General features: G+C 41.1%; 1 protein-coding gene across 1 annotated transcript in view; it reads left to right on the forward strand.

The window, feature by feature from the left end:
* The window catches only part of LOC109297528 (contactin-associated protein-like 4), a 582,246-nt gene that overhangs the window by 463,053 nt on the left and 102,682 nt on the right, over positions 1–16,511 (forward strand). The window contains exons 14-15 of the mRNA XM_019517318.1: positions 6,395–6,551; positions 13,701–13,828. Of these exons, the coding sequence (XP_019372863.1) occupies positions 6,395–6,551; positions 13,701–13,828 (285 nt within the window). The remainder of the gene's footprint in view (positions 1–6,394; positions 6,552–13,700; positions 13,829–16,511) is intronic.

The raw sequence follows: 16,511 nt of genomic DNA on the forward strand, positions 1-16,511 counted from the left end.
CTTTTTACAAAGAAGCTAACCTTTGCAAAGTAACAATAATGGAGTCACTGGGATTTTCCCCTGAGACCATGTGGCATTTAGAAAACAGGTATTTGGCTTTCCTCATCTATTCTTTCTGTGCTTGGTGATTTTCCACACCTGAAACCATGGTATAGTAGTTTCACAAAGGGGAACAATGGTAACCTAATATTTGTGTACAATTGCAGAACCTTTTCTAACAGTTGTATATACCTTTCATGTCCCACAGTTGGTCTTGTGACTGGAAAAAATCACCTTAATTCCAGATGTATTCCATTACAAATTTATTTCCCTTGCTAACTTTTGCTTCTATTTTACATGCTGCATTACTTTTCCCTGTGTGTTTTTCAAGATACGACTTGGACAATTATACAGCACAACAACACCAACTTAACCAGAGTCAAAAGTGCTAATCGGGAGAACCCACACGCTGTGTTTTTCAAGTACACTGCCAACCTGGAACAGCTTCAGGCTACAATTAACCATGCAGAACACTGTGAACAGGAGCTTGCTTACCACTGCAAAAAGTCACGGCTCTTAAATAAACGAGGTAAGTAAAGCAGACAAACCTTGTTATATTGCATAAAGTGTTTTAAGCAGCTATCTACTATAGATATTTTATTCTACCAAGGTTATGGCACTTTGCCACTATGGAGTTTGTAAAGTCCTTAAATATATAGCAAACAAATCCCTGTAAGTTGCTGAACCAGAAAAACACCAAGGTCAATTTATAATGAGCTTCATTGAAAAGCATTAACTACTTTCAAAGCCAATTTCTTCCTTAATCCTGCAATTTAACAGAAATTATAACCTAGAGCCTTCCTGGTCTGCCTTTAAGGGATTTTTAAATTTTTCCCAAAGAAGGCTTAAATATTGTGGAAACATTTATTAAAAGGAATGGCATGCAATGCATAAATATCAGCAGAATTTTTTTTCATTTATCATGAATTTAGTAGTGATTACATTCATAAATAGTGTGATATAAAGGATTGCAAACAATGATGTACCAGTGTAAAAAATAGACATTCACAGAAGAAACTGAAACTTCAATTTTGAGGAAGCTACAAGTTTCTTATGGGAAATTATTGGAGTCCTTAGATGTAATTAATGAAAAATTAGCAATATTGGAGCTTGATCGTACTGTTTAATCTTTAAGTCTCACAAGGTACAGTAAAATCTATTTGCTTTGTTTTTTTATTTCATAGTTTCATACTTGGTAGGGTTGAGGGGACCTGAGCAGATCATCAAGTCTGACCCCCTGCCATGGCAGGAAAAAGTATCGGGGTCAAACGGTGCCGGCAAGGTGTTCATCCAGCCTCCTCTTAAAGACCCCTAGGGTAGGAGCCAGCACCACTTCGCTTGGAAGTTGGTTCCAGATCCAGGCCGCCCTAACTGTGAAGTAGCGCCTCCTGTTATCTTGCCTAAATCTACCCTCTACCAGCTTGTGACCACTATTTCTTTTCACTCCTGGTAGTGCTCAGGGGAACAGGGCCCCCCCCCAGTGCCTGCTGGTCCCCTCTGATCAGTTTGTAAACAGCAGAGCAGGTGGGGGTTGGGGGGCACTCAGGGGGTCTGGGGGAGTAGGCTGGTGATAGGGCCTGGAAAGGGTCCCCCTATGACCCCCTCCTTCAGCCCCCCCCTCCCCTGCCCCCTACTTACCAGCATGGAGTCTGGGTCCAGTTCCCTGTGGCGGCGAGTGGGGACTGCCTGAATCTCCAAAGTTCTCTGTATCTTTTTCAAATCAATTCAGAGAGCTTAGAATAAATTTGGACCTTTTAATTGGTCTTCTGATTCAATTCAAATTTGGAGATTCAGCCACTGAATCGAGCCCAATCTCCTCTGAATTGAATCAGCACCCAAAGCTTCACACAGCCCTAGTATTTACCCTTATTTTTTTGCAGGTTTTGTAGGCTGAAGTCAGTTCTGTGGTGCCATGGCTAAACTGCCAGCAGTATTTTACTGGGTTTTTTTCCCCCTACCTGCTCCAGTGAATATGGGATATATACATGGCTATATAAATTAAATTAATATATAAATGAATTTAATATCTTACAGCACACGGCACAACACCTTCTGTAATCCTTAAGCATTTCAAAGCAGTATTGATTCCCTTCCAGGAGTTCCATCAGGTTCAGTGAAAACTGAATACAGCTTGTTGGGTTGTAGTTGAAACTGCAGTCGAATGTGCCACCTGTTTGAAAACTTTAGCTACATTATATAAGAATCTTTGCAACGAAAAATAATACTTTACTCATTTGCAATACACGAAGCAGTTTGTGAAGGCAAAATGTCATCACCTTCTCTGATCTTAGCAACTACAGTAGAACCTGGATCATTTGTATGACAGTGGTTTGCCATCTGCTTAATTCACAGCAGGTTGCCAAAGTAGAGAGAAGCTCAATGGTTTGCTTTCGGTTTTACTTCAAAGGGTACTGCTTCCTTACTTAGTTGGAATGCATCCACAATCACATACAAGTGATTGGAGAAGTGACATCCTTTGAAATAAATGTGGCATCAGACAGCTGTAGTACCTCAGTGGCCCTATGCAACTCTGTGGATCCTGTTACAAGCAGTCATATTTGCAGCAGAGGAAGGAACCCAACCTTGCTATATTTTGCAAAATCAGCGCTTTTTGGTTTTGGACCGTGCACGATTTTTCAGACAACTTCTTCAGAAAACTGTCCTGTTAAGGGTCAAATTCATTTATTCCGTTACAGAATGCACGTTTCATACATGTATCCTTAGATCACTGAATTTTTTTTTTGTAATTTTAGTCATGTACAGCTAACTGTAGTAGTATCCCTGACTCTGAAACAAAGGCTATGTACAGATGTTCAAAAAGCCTGAGGCAGAATCAGTCAAACTTATTCATGTTTCCATAAGCAGCGTAAGTTAGATCAGGAGCAAACAGAACACACATTCACCCTTTGGTGGGGTGGGGGTGGCATGCAAGCTGCAGACCCTGGCCGAGACCAACAGATTGGGGGTGCTTCTGTATGCCTCACAGCACTGCTGAGTACAGCTGAGTACACGGGCCACACCTAATTGGTTGCCAGACACATGCCCCAACCCCTTGCCATCATTGCAGAACCTTCCTTGTGGCCAACCCTCGCCTTCCAGAAGAACTCTTGAGCAGGTCACTATGGCACCTCCCCCCTGCCCCTCCCCCCCACTGCCATCTGGGTTACTGGGCACACCATGATGACCCGCTCTGGGGCTCTTCTGCAAACATAGGGTGGGGCATGGGGTATGATCCATGGTGATGACAGAGGGTTGGGGGATTGTGCTTGGCAACCAATCAGGCTTGGCCTGGGTACTTTGCTGAGGGAAGGATTGGGCCTCTCAGAACTCCAGCACTGGCAGCAGGAGGCTGGGAAGCCCCGCTTGTTCCCACTGCCTGGCACCAGCCTCCAAGGCTGCTGGGAACATCCTGCCACCAGCTGCATGGATACCTCCCTTCTCTCCCACCAACCTGCATGTGGCTGACAGCTGGCCAGAAGCGGGACAGGGGAAATACTCTGCTGGCTCTGCTCTGTGACTGGCCAGGGCAGGGTCTGCTGGGCACCTGGCTGGAGCAGCCAAGCATCCAGCGAGTGCTAGCACACCTCCCTGTGAGGGGAGGCTAGCAGGGGCCACAAAGGCACCTGGAATGCTAGGCAACAGCAACCTAACATGAATCAATAGGGGTTCTGGTACAGTAGTTCAATGCACTGGTCTAATCCAATTCGATTACATTTGAGTTCACATCAATCCAGATCTATCTTAGACGAGGTTCTGCCATTTTTAAATTAGCCTATGTGCTCTGAACCTCTGTTCTGTTACAGGTGTAGACCAGTTTTTGGTTACTTATACCAGTTTATGTGTAATGTCTATACCTGGCCAAAAACCAAATCACTTCATGCAGAAAAAAAATGACTTGTTCCATTTCACTTACCTTTATGAACACCATGAAATATGGGAATCTGAAATCGAAATAAGTAGATTTTGAAATTGTCAGAATAATTTATCCTACCCATTAGTATGATCTGCAGTTTTCACTAGGCACACCAAATAAGTACAGAATTAGACAAATGTTTTGTGAAATAATTTTTGGATATGTAATATAATAGGGACAGTAATGCTTCTTTAATCAGATTCTAGGCATTCCTTGCACTGTCTCTTTCCCATGCGGAGCTTTTAAAATATGCCACTGAAGAAGTTGCGTATTAACATTTACATGCTTATTATGAAGAAGCTATATGCTGCTTTTCATTTAGATTAGCAATTCATTGCCAAAGCAGAGGTAGCAACTTTGAGTAAGCACTGTGAAGTTATGATTCTTTAATTGGCATGCTGCTCTAACACTAGCATACTAAAAATGTTTCAGGACTGTTCTTACAGGTAGCCCAATGTCTCCAGTTAGAGTGGAACTATTCATTTACAACTGCAGAGCCAGGTTTCCAGGCTTTTGAAATAGGAGAAATATACTGTTTTTATAGTTATTTTTTTAAAACGGATGTCTAATAAATTATTTATAAAACTTCTCTAGCTTTTCCTTCCCCCGTGATGGGTTGCAAACACAAACACTGATATTGGACATTGATCCCATTATGCATGTCTGACTTTTCTAGGAATTGTTCTGACTGTGTCTTAGGCCTGCTGGGCTGGCAGTTGTGTGGTAATGAATGCAGTCAATATGTTTACGAGCTGAGAGACTGTCAGAGAAAGAGAGGTCTTATCTATCAGTAAGTTATAATAAGCAGTGGCACTTCACTTGCAAGTAAGATTGAAGCTAGGATAGATTCCAGCTTCTTGGTGGGGGCCTGACACTGAAAACTTGGGAGCCTCAGCAGGAAAAACAGTGTATATATGAGACACCGTACAGTTTTGACAGTTCTCTCATGTGCCAACTTTGCATTCTTTGCATCTTTCACTCTTCTTCATTCTCATTTAAGCTGGATTAACTTTATGCTTCATATCCTTTACCAATTATCCCTTTTTGTAAATTTTGTATATTTACTGCTCTAGTTATTTGGCAGAAACTTTAAGCTCAATATGCAGTACTATAGAATTAAAGTGACATTCAGCTCTGTCATTTTACAATCAACAATGCTGACTGGATGCACTATCCAAAGATATATTAAATTTGAGAAACTTTACCTCTAGTCACTGGTTACATCAACTTGGTTATGTAGCACAGCCATTAACATGATTTCTACAGTCTCTGAATAGATAAATTCTGTATTTATTGTGCGTGATCTAACTCATGAGTGCTAACATTTCTGATTTTCACTACACAGTAGTACTATTCCAGATGCTTAATATGCACCAAAGCTATGTTTAGTACTCTCAGTAATGAAATGAGTCCATTTATAGATGCGTTTTTTTCCTCTTCTCATTTCCTGACTGTTAATTCTGTGATCTCAAATTGATCTTTGCTTTAGAGTATACATTACTTTGATTTTTAGGGTGACGGCATCTCTTTTTTCATATGCTATTTTACAAGAAATTACATAAATGGTCTGCTTAAGATAAATGAATCCAATACCATGCCTGACTGAGCTAGGGACTACCAGTTCTCTTTTCTACTATTATAAGCAAAAAGCTGGAACAATCATTTAATCCCAGGCAGAGGCATAGTGAGCTCTTGCAGTCCTCTGGGCAGAGTGCCAAACACTGGAAAGCAGGAGAGTGGGAGGGGGTATAGGAAGTGTCTTACCTTCCCCGGCTCTCTCTGCACCAGAGGCAGATGCTACAGCAGGTGATGAGCAAGCTTACTGCACACTGGCCAGGATGCCCCCACTCCCTGGATTTTTGCCATGGGAGAGGTATCTCCTCACCCAGTAACATAAGTGGGGGTCAGAGGCGGGGGGGTGGGGGTGAACAAGTCACCAGGGGCATCCCCTACAGAGCCTGTACCACACTGCAGCTGGTGTTCAGGGTTCAGCTGCAACAGCCCTATCACGCTCTGCTGTGCCCCACATATTCTACTGGGTTAGGAGCTGTGCCTCCTCTGGCAAAAATCTAGGGTGAGGGAGCACCATTCTGCTCAACCCTTCTGCCACACACCATACTGGTCGCAGGGCTGCCTGCGTCTATGGCTGGGCTGTGTCTGCTGTAAAAACTTCAAGAGTGAAGCACCCTCTAAATTGTCCCCTGGGAATGGGGGTGCTTCATTCACACTCCCTCCTGCCAGTTACACTACTGATCCCAGATAATGAAATATTATATTAAAATGCCGCAGTTGTTAGCTTTTTTCAAAGAGAAGTGGTCAACATGTTATAAAAATGCTCAACGGTTTTTTATTTTTTATTTTTTAAGTCGTAATTTTTATCAGGGAAATTGGGAGAAGCAGGAAAGAAGGTTGGGTATTAATTTTCTCCAATCTGACTTTTAGATGGGGTTCCATTGAGCTGGTGGATTGGAAGAACCAATGAAACGCAGACTTACTGGGGAGGTTCTCTGCCTACAGTTCAAAAGTGTACTTGTGGATTGGAAGGGAGCTGCATTGATTCCCAGCATTACTGCAACTGTGATGCCGACAGAAATGAATGGTGATTTGTGTAGTGTTTACCTATGCTCCATATTTTGCTCTTTGAAAACAAGCTGAAAAATTGTACTGGTTCTAGCAGATATAAAGTACCACAGCTACTAGGAAGGAAAACTAATACATTCTGTGAACCCTAATTTAAAAATCATACCAAATAGAGATTAACTCTTAAAGGGCTAAATGATAATTATTTTGCTGTGATTTCTGGTTTTAGTTGATACTTGAGGATGGTATCGTTTTGTATTAAACTGCCCAATTTGAAGTAAATTGCATGTTCCACTATTACTAGTTAAAAGCTCGGCATATCTTTCAGTCATTAAAATTAGAACAGTGAAGCTAATTGGATTTAAACTATATGTTACTGGAGCAAAGCATTCACTTTATGTTCTTAAGAGATTTCCATTATCTGTTTTAACTATGCTTATTAGCGCTTTCCAATAGATTCTACTAGATTCATTATCTAAGAATTTAGGCAGTGAAATTCTGTTTCCATCAGCCTCAGTGGAGCCAACATTTCATCCAGGATTTTGACTAGTTTGGCATATGAAAGCTGGATTTTACTGATTGGTATTTCCTATTTGCAAACTCAGATCTGCTTTTAACCCTCTAAATTCATCTTGTACCCTTGGTCTCCAATTTGAAGTGTACAAATAAGTGTTGAGCTCAAGCTATTCAAATATATTTATTTATGTATTTGAATTATAAGCCACCCTTCCCAAAAAAAGGTTCAGAGCAGTTTACAGAAGAGAGCAAAATAACTTATAAAGCAACCAAAGAAGAGAACAAAGCAAGGAACAAAAAAATTTATAAAAAGCAGCACAGTATTAAAATAAGATATAGGGCACCTAACACCTAAAACAATATCCCAGCCTAAGCTTGTCTCCTAAATGCCTGCTCAAATAGGGATACAACAGAAAGATGCCTAGGCTTAGTCTCTGGCAGGTCTCAAGGGGGAGGGAATTCCAGAGCTGAGGGGCAACAACAGTGAGAATGGCTTTCTATGTGTTTTTGTCATAATGAATGAGGCACATTGATGTTACTTGCAGAAGTCTACCCGTGGCTGACATTAGGGATCATGATGGGGCACAAGGGCTAAGGCAGTCCCTTAGGTATGTAGGGTTCATATAGGTCAAGATTATCAACTTTGAATTACCTCCAGAAAACTACTGGGAGCCAGAGAAGACTATAGAGCACTCGATTTATGTGCTACTGGCAACCACCTCTCCTCTCTCCATTCCCCCTCCTCTTCCCCCAAGAGAGGGCAGGACACTATTTTCTGTACCAGCTACAACACTGGGTCAGTCAATAGCACTCACACATAGGGGTTGTTGTAGTAGTTTAGCCTTAAGGTTATGAAAGGTAATGATAGCCAGATCCAAATCCAAAATAAAGAATTACAGCCTTTTTACCAGAAGGCTCTTTGTTTAGGAAGCTAAATCCAGCAATCTGGTTTAATACCAATTTTGGTACAATACAGATATTTGGTTAACAGGATAGGACATTCTAAATGAAAAATTTTCTATTTTATTGGGCTTCCTCTTCAAATTTAACTCATTTAAATCATATACAGTGGGTATGCAGTGCATGCACACAGATTCATTGGCTAGTGGTGTATAGATTATGCAATAGAGAAAGTACCATGAAAGCTGGGAGTTCGGATAGCAGATATGAGGTAGGGGCTATCTGCACCCTACTGTACAAAATATGAGTTCATAGATCTCTTTGCCCTTCAGGTAAGCTCCTATCTGTCTTTCAAATGAAAAACTAGTGGATTTAGTTTGTGAATTCTGATCAAAGAAGGAGGATAGCAAATGTAGAAATGAAAGCACAACAAATGGATATTTACAGAAGAATTGTGTACAAGGTATTAGGTTTGCATGCATTTAGAAACATAAAGAATATGCGTCTTCAGTAAAATTCACAGACAGAGCAACATTTTCAGTGTTATTTTTATAAAAGAGGTTTAATAAACACGCATCACATTAAGAATTCCCCTTTTTTCATTGCAGAAAAATATAAATGACTTATGTTTCCAATTGCAATATAAATTTTGAGACAACATTTGTTAAGTAGTTTCTAATTCTTATAGCTTGTCCACTTTGGCTACACATTTAATTCTTGCTTATTTTTGTATGACCTTGCCACGGGTACTCCATGCTTTTGTGTAAAATAGACAGAGGACAAAATAGATTAAACTAAAGAGCATGCATTTGCCCATTTTAGCCAGCACATATAACTTAAACATGCATATGAATATATGCCATTGACACCTTATAAAAATCTTTTTGCTTGTTGTATATGAAATTCTTACATTTTCACTTTGACTGAAGAGAGACATTTTCATAAAAGGGATTTGCCCTTTTGCCTATAAAAACACAGAGTGGTCTGGCTGCATCAGAAATGGTTTGGTTCTGCTACATGGGACAGGCTTGATGCAGGAAACACTTTCAGCATAGGCACATCGACTTTGTGAAGTTATCTGAAAATGTGGATGTACTTAGGCAGGAGTAACATGATCTAGGGTGTAGCGAATTGGCTTTCAATCCTGGTTCTAAAGTTGCTTTAGAAGTCTTTACATACTGTGCTGGAACTACCATTTGAGGCTGCATCAACATCAACCTTGTAGACATATAAACAGAACTTGGGGTTTATGTGTCTGTAACAGAGCACCCTGTACAGTGAGCCTGCGCCCTGTGCAGTGAGCACCCTGTGCTCTGTTACTATCAGGATCCCAAGCAGCAGCCAGACAGTCCACAGCTGCTTGTTATCCTAATCAAGCAGAGTTGCCTGATTGGGGAACAAGGCCCAGTTGGTGTATATAAGGGCTGGATCCCTGAACTGAAGAGCAGCAGTTTATTGATACCAGCTGAGGAGGCAACATCCAGCTGTGCTGCTACCTGGAACACCTTGGAGGTAAGGGCTGGGGCAATGGGGAAGGAGGAGGCCCTATAGCCTTGGGTATGACCTAAAACTGTACCCTGCCAGGGAAGGGTGGCCTGGTAGAGCTACCTGTGGCAGGGTAGCTCCCCAGAAATGCCAGACCAGTTACCTTCTCACTGAAAAGTGGGTAGGGGTGCCTGAAAACTTCAACCCCCACATTCCTGCTGGGTTGTGACCTGAGACAGGGGTAGCCCAGGCTCACTTCAAGCACTGAGGCAGGGCCCAGGCTGGTGGAGGAACTTGTGGCAGCATCTAGTCTTGCAGGAGAGCCTGGGCACATTAGGGAGCTAGGAGCTAGGCTCCAGGGAGGTGGGGCTCTGAGCCTTGGGGAATTATTAATGAAGCTCCCGGGGCAAAGGGATATGGGGAATTTAGAGTGTAGTGGGATGGGACTTGGAACCCTAGTCCCATAGCAAGGGGCTTGGAGCACGATGTGAGGGGCCTGGGTCCCAGAGTGAGGCATATAGCCGAGAGAGGCTTGGGGCCTGAGGATAGGGCTTGGACCCCTAGGATGGGGCTGGCTTGTGGCCTGGAGACAGGGCTTGGAGCCCAAGGACAGGGCTTGGAGCTGGTAGAGGCTTGTGGCCCAGGGACAGGGTTTGGAGCCCAAGGGAGCCTGAGGATGGAGCTTGTAGGCCCAGAGATTAGGATGGCAGCCCAATATATAGAGAAGGTGATAAGGCCATGTGTGAGGCCAGGATAGATGTTACTCAAATTGCCAATTGCTCAAATCACAAGCAAGGCTTTACAAAGGGAGATAAGGCAACATGCCGCATTTATTGATTACATGAGTTAGATATAGAGGTTTGGGCACACCATTCATATAAACACACACAAGTCATTATAAACATCATTACACACAGGCATACACATACACAAAACAACCATTCCATTCACACATACACCATATATAGTTACCAGCAATAGTTGCTCAATATCTGCCCAGGGTGGCCAACCCAGGCTTATTAAGGAGATGATGATGATTTGACGATAACACCTGGAGCGGGGTGAACAGATGCATCTGTGCTCTGATGAAACAGCACTAGAGAAAGAGACTCGCCCAACTTGGCATTTTCAATGTGCCCTTTTATAGGGATTGGCATCCTTTGTTTCAGTGCTTCGGGGGGGGGTTCCATGCCCAGCTTCTGTTTTTGCGGTTGTTCTTTGTCTTCAGCTTATCTTAGCCTTGGAGTGTTCTTGCTGCCCATCTGGCAGAATGGGTGCATTCCTTTTACTCATTATCTTTTTTGTGCCTTAGGCCTAAAAGAGATTCATCAGCCATTCATTAATTAGTTTACTGACTGGTAGCTTACATAAACAGTTAAATCTTCTCCCATCTTTATGTCATTCTCTCACCATTCACCCTTTTACACACACTCATACATAAAGGCTATGCAGAGTTTATTCACTTATGTCAAGCAGAAGGATACAAAATAGAGTTTTCAAGTTGCTGACAGGATAAGACTAACGTGGTTATATTTCACTATTATTACACTCTATGTTAACATCAGCTACATTAGTTCAGTTCATGCTACATAGAGAATCCAATGTGAGGGTGCTGGGACCTCAAGCTCAGGTGGGGAATGAGTCCCACATGAGACTCCAGATCTTGGGTCCCAGTGCTAGGTAGCTGGAGGAAACATTTGCAAGGCATGAGACACATTAAGGGGAGGTCGGACCGTGTACAGAGGCCCTTGTCATCAAGATGGATAAAGGGCAGCCTCCCACCTGATTCATATCAACTAATCAGAATATCAAGGTGTGACAGGTGAGATGGGTGGGTGGCTAGCCCAGAAAGAAGTGGGCAGGCCTATATTGAAATCGGCCCTGGGACACCTGCTTGTTACAGTGTCAAAAAACAAACTGCTACAACATCAGCATCAGAAATGGGTTGGCACAAAAGTACTGAGAAACCTCCATTTTTCAATTAAGAATAGACTTGTAGTTTGTTACAAAGCAGTCATAGGTGGCAGTGGTACCATCTTTTGCCCAGTAGCCTTGTTGTAAATTCTAGACTTGGATTTGGCCCGAGGTAATTCAGACTCATTTCCCAGGAGAGTGGCCTAAACAGGAGGGTCCATACTAGGTTTTGTAAGAACCAAGTTATTTTCTGGCAGCAGGAGGCCAGGACCCAGGACTCCCCCATCCTCAGGTGAGTGTCCTCCTTTGTCTTTGAGGGTGTCTATACATGAGCACCAAGGCTGCTCCTGTGTTCTGGAATTCCAGCGCATCAGAGCAAACTTGATTGATTTGAGTCTGCTAGACTGTGGCAATTGCCATGCTCCAGCAGCCTCCTGGGTCTTGTATATCAGCATTCTTATGCTAAAATGGCAGCAGGGATGCCATTTTCAAGTGTGGGGATGCAGATACAAGAAATGTGGTGGCACTTTAATTAGAGCTTTCACAGCTGCTGTAGTTAAAGTGCTGTCCCTGCCTACCCCCAGAACACGTGTAAAAGTGCCCTTTGTCATTATCCCTCTTTTTGCCTCCTGGGACTAACTCCCACATCAGTGAAGTCCTACTTAATGTAGTTCATTCCCTAGTACTTAAATTCTCTTGGGAGGTGGAAGTTGTGGGTTTGAAACCCCTCTGAGGCAGGCCTGGAATCAAAATCTTGTATTTCCTAGGCAAATGCTTTAACCACTAGACCATTGAGTAAGAAGTGGGTAGCACCACCAGCTGTATTTAAAAATGAATTGGTGAGTACTCTCAGTTTTAAGATAACAAAGGTTTTATTTTTGTTTTCCTGACTAAGGTGTCTGCGTTCTGTGACGATATGAGAGTTCAGAAACTCCCTTGGATCTATTGTGCCCCATGCTGTAGGAAACCCCCTCCTCAGTACATGGGTTCTGTGAATCATCCTTGAGAGTAGGTTTCCACATTCACTGTGCAGGGACTCTTTTTGTGAAGAAATTGAACCAATTTCATTCATATCTAAAGGGAATTTAAGTGCATTGGAAACTTTTAATGGTTCCAGAAGCAAACATTCAAGTTGCACTTCAAACTTGTTACCAAAGGCTGCTCCCTTTTCACCTAGCTGAAATGTTTCTTGGCCATTTAGGCCTGGGAAACAAAAGTGGCTGAATGTGGTGCTAATACCATTGATTCCTTGTATGCTGGTGAACAAAGGAACAGGTAGGCTAGCCTTATGGGTGACTGGACTCTGGAGGACCTCTGTTTTAGAAAGGAGCCTTGCACAACTATGGAAGCTAAGGGGAAAAAGTCAGCCAACACCAAGAAGGCCTTGCATGTTGGAAAGTCCATGGCTTAAGATGCTAGCAAAGTGTTTTCCACAATGCATCTTCTCAGTCCTACCTTCAGATCCTGTGGTTGTCTCTGATTCCTTAATATGCCCATTAATGTAGTATTTAGCTTGCAACTTCATTACAATTAGTATGCTATTAGGCAATTAGACATGATTTAAGGTGTTACAATTTCCAAAGTGGGTATGGTTAGTTCAGCACAGGTAGTCCAGTACTGAGTGCCTGTGTAACCCAGGAGTCCAGTGTTGCTCCTAAATATAGTTAATTGCATATCCAAGATATTAGCGAATATCCCACCTAAGGTTAGAAGCATTAGCAATTCTCAGTTCTTACTCAAACTACTTGACTGCACCTCTCCCTTTCTACAGAATTTATGCAATATGTATTGGTCATCTTTGAATACTACCTGCATATTTCTGGTTTGTTTGGGTTTTTTTTAATGTGCTATACAATGTTATAAAGTTGAATATAAAAGAATAGCATCATGATTTCAGAATTCAGTTCCCTAAATAATTTAATTTAAAAAAAATGGAAAGGCAAGCCATTTTACAACCAATGTTTTCCCAATGACAAAATTACTGATGTGCAAGTACACTAAACTAGCTACATTTAGGAGAGCAGTTAGGTACCTAATTACATTGAAAATAAAATCTCATGCTCCTGTAGGTGATCACAACCCTAAACCTGCCCACTATTTCTAGAGGTTCAGTTAGGTGCTTAACAGATTTTAAACCTCTTAAGGACCACAAGATCAATGCTAAAGAATCTGTAAATGCACTCATACTGAAAATTACCTTTATTACTTTACACTGCAGCTGTATCTTTTGAAAATTTGGTCACGTATTGCTTTTTGGAGTTCAGTGCATATAGTACAGAGGCAATATACATCTCTTACGTGGCTTTTAATCAGAAACAGTTAGGAATTTTTTGTTCTCATTTCAATTTTTCAGGACTAATGATACTGGATTCCTCTCCAATAAAGAGCATCTTCCAGTAACTGAAATTGTTATCACAGATACAGATCGACCAAATTCTGAAGCAGCTTACAAGCTTGGGCCTTTGCTTTGTCGGGGTGACAGTAAGTAATAACAGACACTTTCTTTAACAGGGGTTTAAAAACTATAATGATTAACCAAAATTTTACATGCCATGTATGATGATAAACTGAAAGATATTTTAAGACAATATCATCTAATTGCTTGTGGCTAATTTAATATAGAGTAAGACAGAGAATTCTTATTCAAAGAACCTAAATAGATTTTTTTTTTTTTTTTAAAAGACATTACATATAGGGAGATATGGTGACGCTAAACATAGGAATAGATTGCAAGCAGGCACTGGGAGGATAAACTCATGTTTTCTGTGTTTCTTTAACTCAGTCTTGGTTACAAAGCTTTACTATGTAGAGATTGTTATGATCACTTTTAGAAGGTCAGGAGAAATGTACTTGCAGTCCTCTTTCTACCATGAACCCCTATGTCTACCTAAAAATGTATTATACCAGATACAAGATGTTTGTGTACTTGGTTTATGTAGGTATATGAAAAAACTGCAGTAAGAGATACAGTCTCCTGGAAGACATGGCTGATATTTGCAAAACACTTATAAGCAAAATTTTAACTAAAAATGAGAATCGCCAAGAAAAACTTATACAGTGGCACTAAAATATAGGGCTGATGGTTATTTCTTATATAAAGGTTCAAGAACAGTCTTATGAATAGAAGAAATAGTTGAAAGATAGTGAGATATCAGAAACAAAATTGAAAATGTGCTTGCCAATATTAAGTAACTAAACTGTGTGATGAAATTTCTGTTATTATTAACATTACAAACCCCACAACATCAAATCCCAAAATCATGGGAATTGTGGGGTATCATACAGATTTTCTTGCATTCATTGTACTGTTATGATGTGTGGAGTCAATGTTATGCTTTATCTATGTATGCTGCTTTTATCACTATGGATTATGTTGTTCTTTCTGTATGTGTAGTTATGATTTTGGATATTGATTAATCAAAGAGACTGAGGGATGTATACTTCAGGAAAAAGTAGTAGGCAAAACTACTGAATAACTCTTGCCATTCTTGTTCTAGAGCAAGGACAATTGTCACTCCCAATCAGACCGAAGGAGCCATTATTAGGTTGGGCACCCAAGCATTGTCTGCCTATAATGTGAAAATGAATCCCTCAGTAGCAAAGGTAACTGAGAGTAATGGTCCATTAGCCAGAAGAAGGTCAGATGTCCCAGGAAGAGAAATTTCTAGAGCATTCTGAGATACTTGAACAATTATGACAATAATTGCTGGTGGTAGATACAGGAAAGAAAGTGCTGACTTCTCAAAGGGAGCTGGCAGTCCTCAGTGTGCTGTGGCAGGCCAGTGGGGTAGGGAAGGGGAGAAGATGGGGTTGCCTGCTTAAAGGGCTGTGGGCAAGATGTCTGCCACTCCCAGCCCTCGCCACTGATTGGTTGCGAGGGCTGCCTCATGTGGCCCCACCCCTCTCTGCCAATTGGTGATGGGCAAGACTTCGTGATGGACAGCCCTTGTAGGCATTCAACAGCAAGGGGTAGGCCACATGACAGGCAGCCCCCCCTGCAGCCTATCAATGGTAATGGGCATGGCCACTGAGGCCTCTTGGCCAGTTAGAGGCATGGGGATGCCCACTTTGTTCTGTACGTGAAATGGCTTCCCAGGCCCATGTTCTCTCCATTAAATCAAAGGCAGCCCCCGTGAATTAGGTAGGCCCCTACCCATAACAAATGGGGAAAAGCACTCCTCGTCTTGGAATCATGCAATGATGGTATTAAGGGGAGATACTAAAAGCCTTGCTTTAACTGTTGGTTGGTCAGAAAAGAGAAAAAAAAAAAAAAAAGAATATAATTTCCAGTAAGTGCTATGCTTTGAGTAGAAAATATTTTTGCATGTTATGCTTAAACTATATGTAAGCACACAGCATTTCGTTTTGATCATGGAAAAGTGTGGATTTTGTTTTATATACACACTTATAGTATAGCATACATATAGTGGCATTTCATTTTAATCACAGAAGAAGTAGATTTTGTTTTTGGTTTGTTTGTTTTTCTTAATCAGAAAGTTTGGGATTCTTTTTTATCAGAGAAAACAAGGATCCCTACTAATTTCAGATTCAACAGCCTATATAGAAAAACATATTTAATACACACACATATGGGGGAGGGGAATTATTTAGAAAATTTTGGATTTTTTTTATCAGAGAAAATCAGAATCCCTGGAAATCAGATAAAACTGACATAAGAAGGCCAAAGACAACATAGACTAATGAGAACTCTTCTAAAACATGCATGACACACTTTTGTTGATCAATAAAAATATTAGAGTTACTTATAATTTTTAAGAAGGAAGAGTATTAAATGAAAGCAAACTTTAATGAGATTCTAATTGTAAGGGTTGAAATGACATTTATTTTGTTCTGTACCTTTTGGGTAGGTGAATAATACAGAGATCTATTGGCAAATACCCAATTCTCAGTAGTGCTGTCAAACAAGGAAAATGTATATCCTTGGACTCAGGAGTGTGGCTGAAGTGTTCACAAGAGAAATGACTTCTGCTTTTGCCACTCTAAAGAAGACTAAATTTCAAGATTAAATGATGTGATTCTACTTCAGGGGGGATATCCTCTTATTACCCATATATTTTATTCTTTTTAACAGACATAAATTATTACATCTCATAACTGCTCACTCTGAAACTATTCAGACAAATGTAGGAGAGAATGTTTACTT

Source organism: Gavialis gangeticus, unplaced genomic scaffold, assembly GCF_001723915.1.
Source record: "Gavialis gangeticus isolate Ggan-Ray unplaced genomic scaffold, GavGan_comp1, whole genome shotgun sequence".
Taxonomy (NCBI): Eukaryota; Metazoa; Chordata; order Crocodylia; family Gavialidae; genus Gavialis; species Gavialis gangeticus.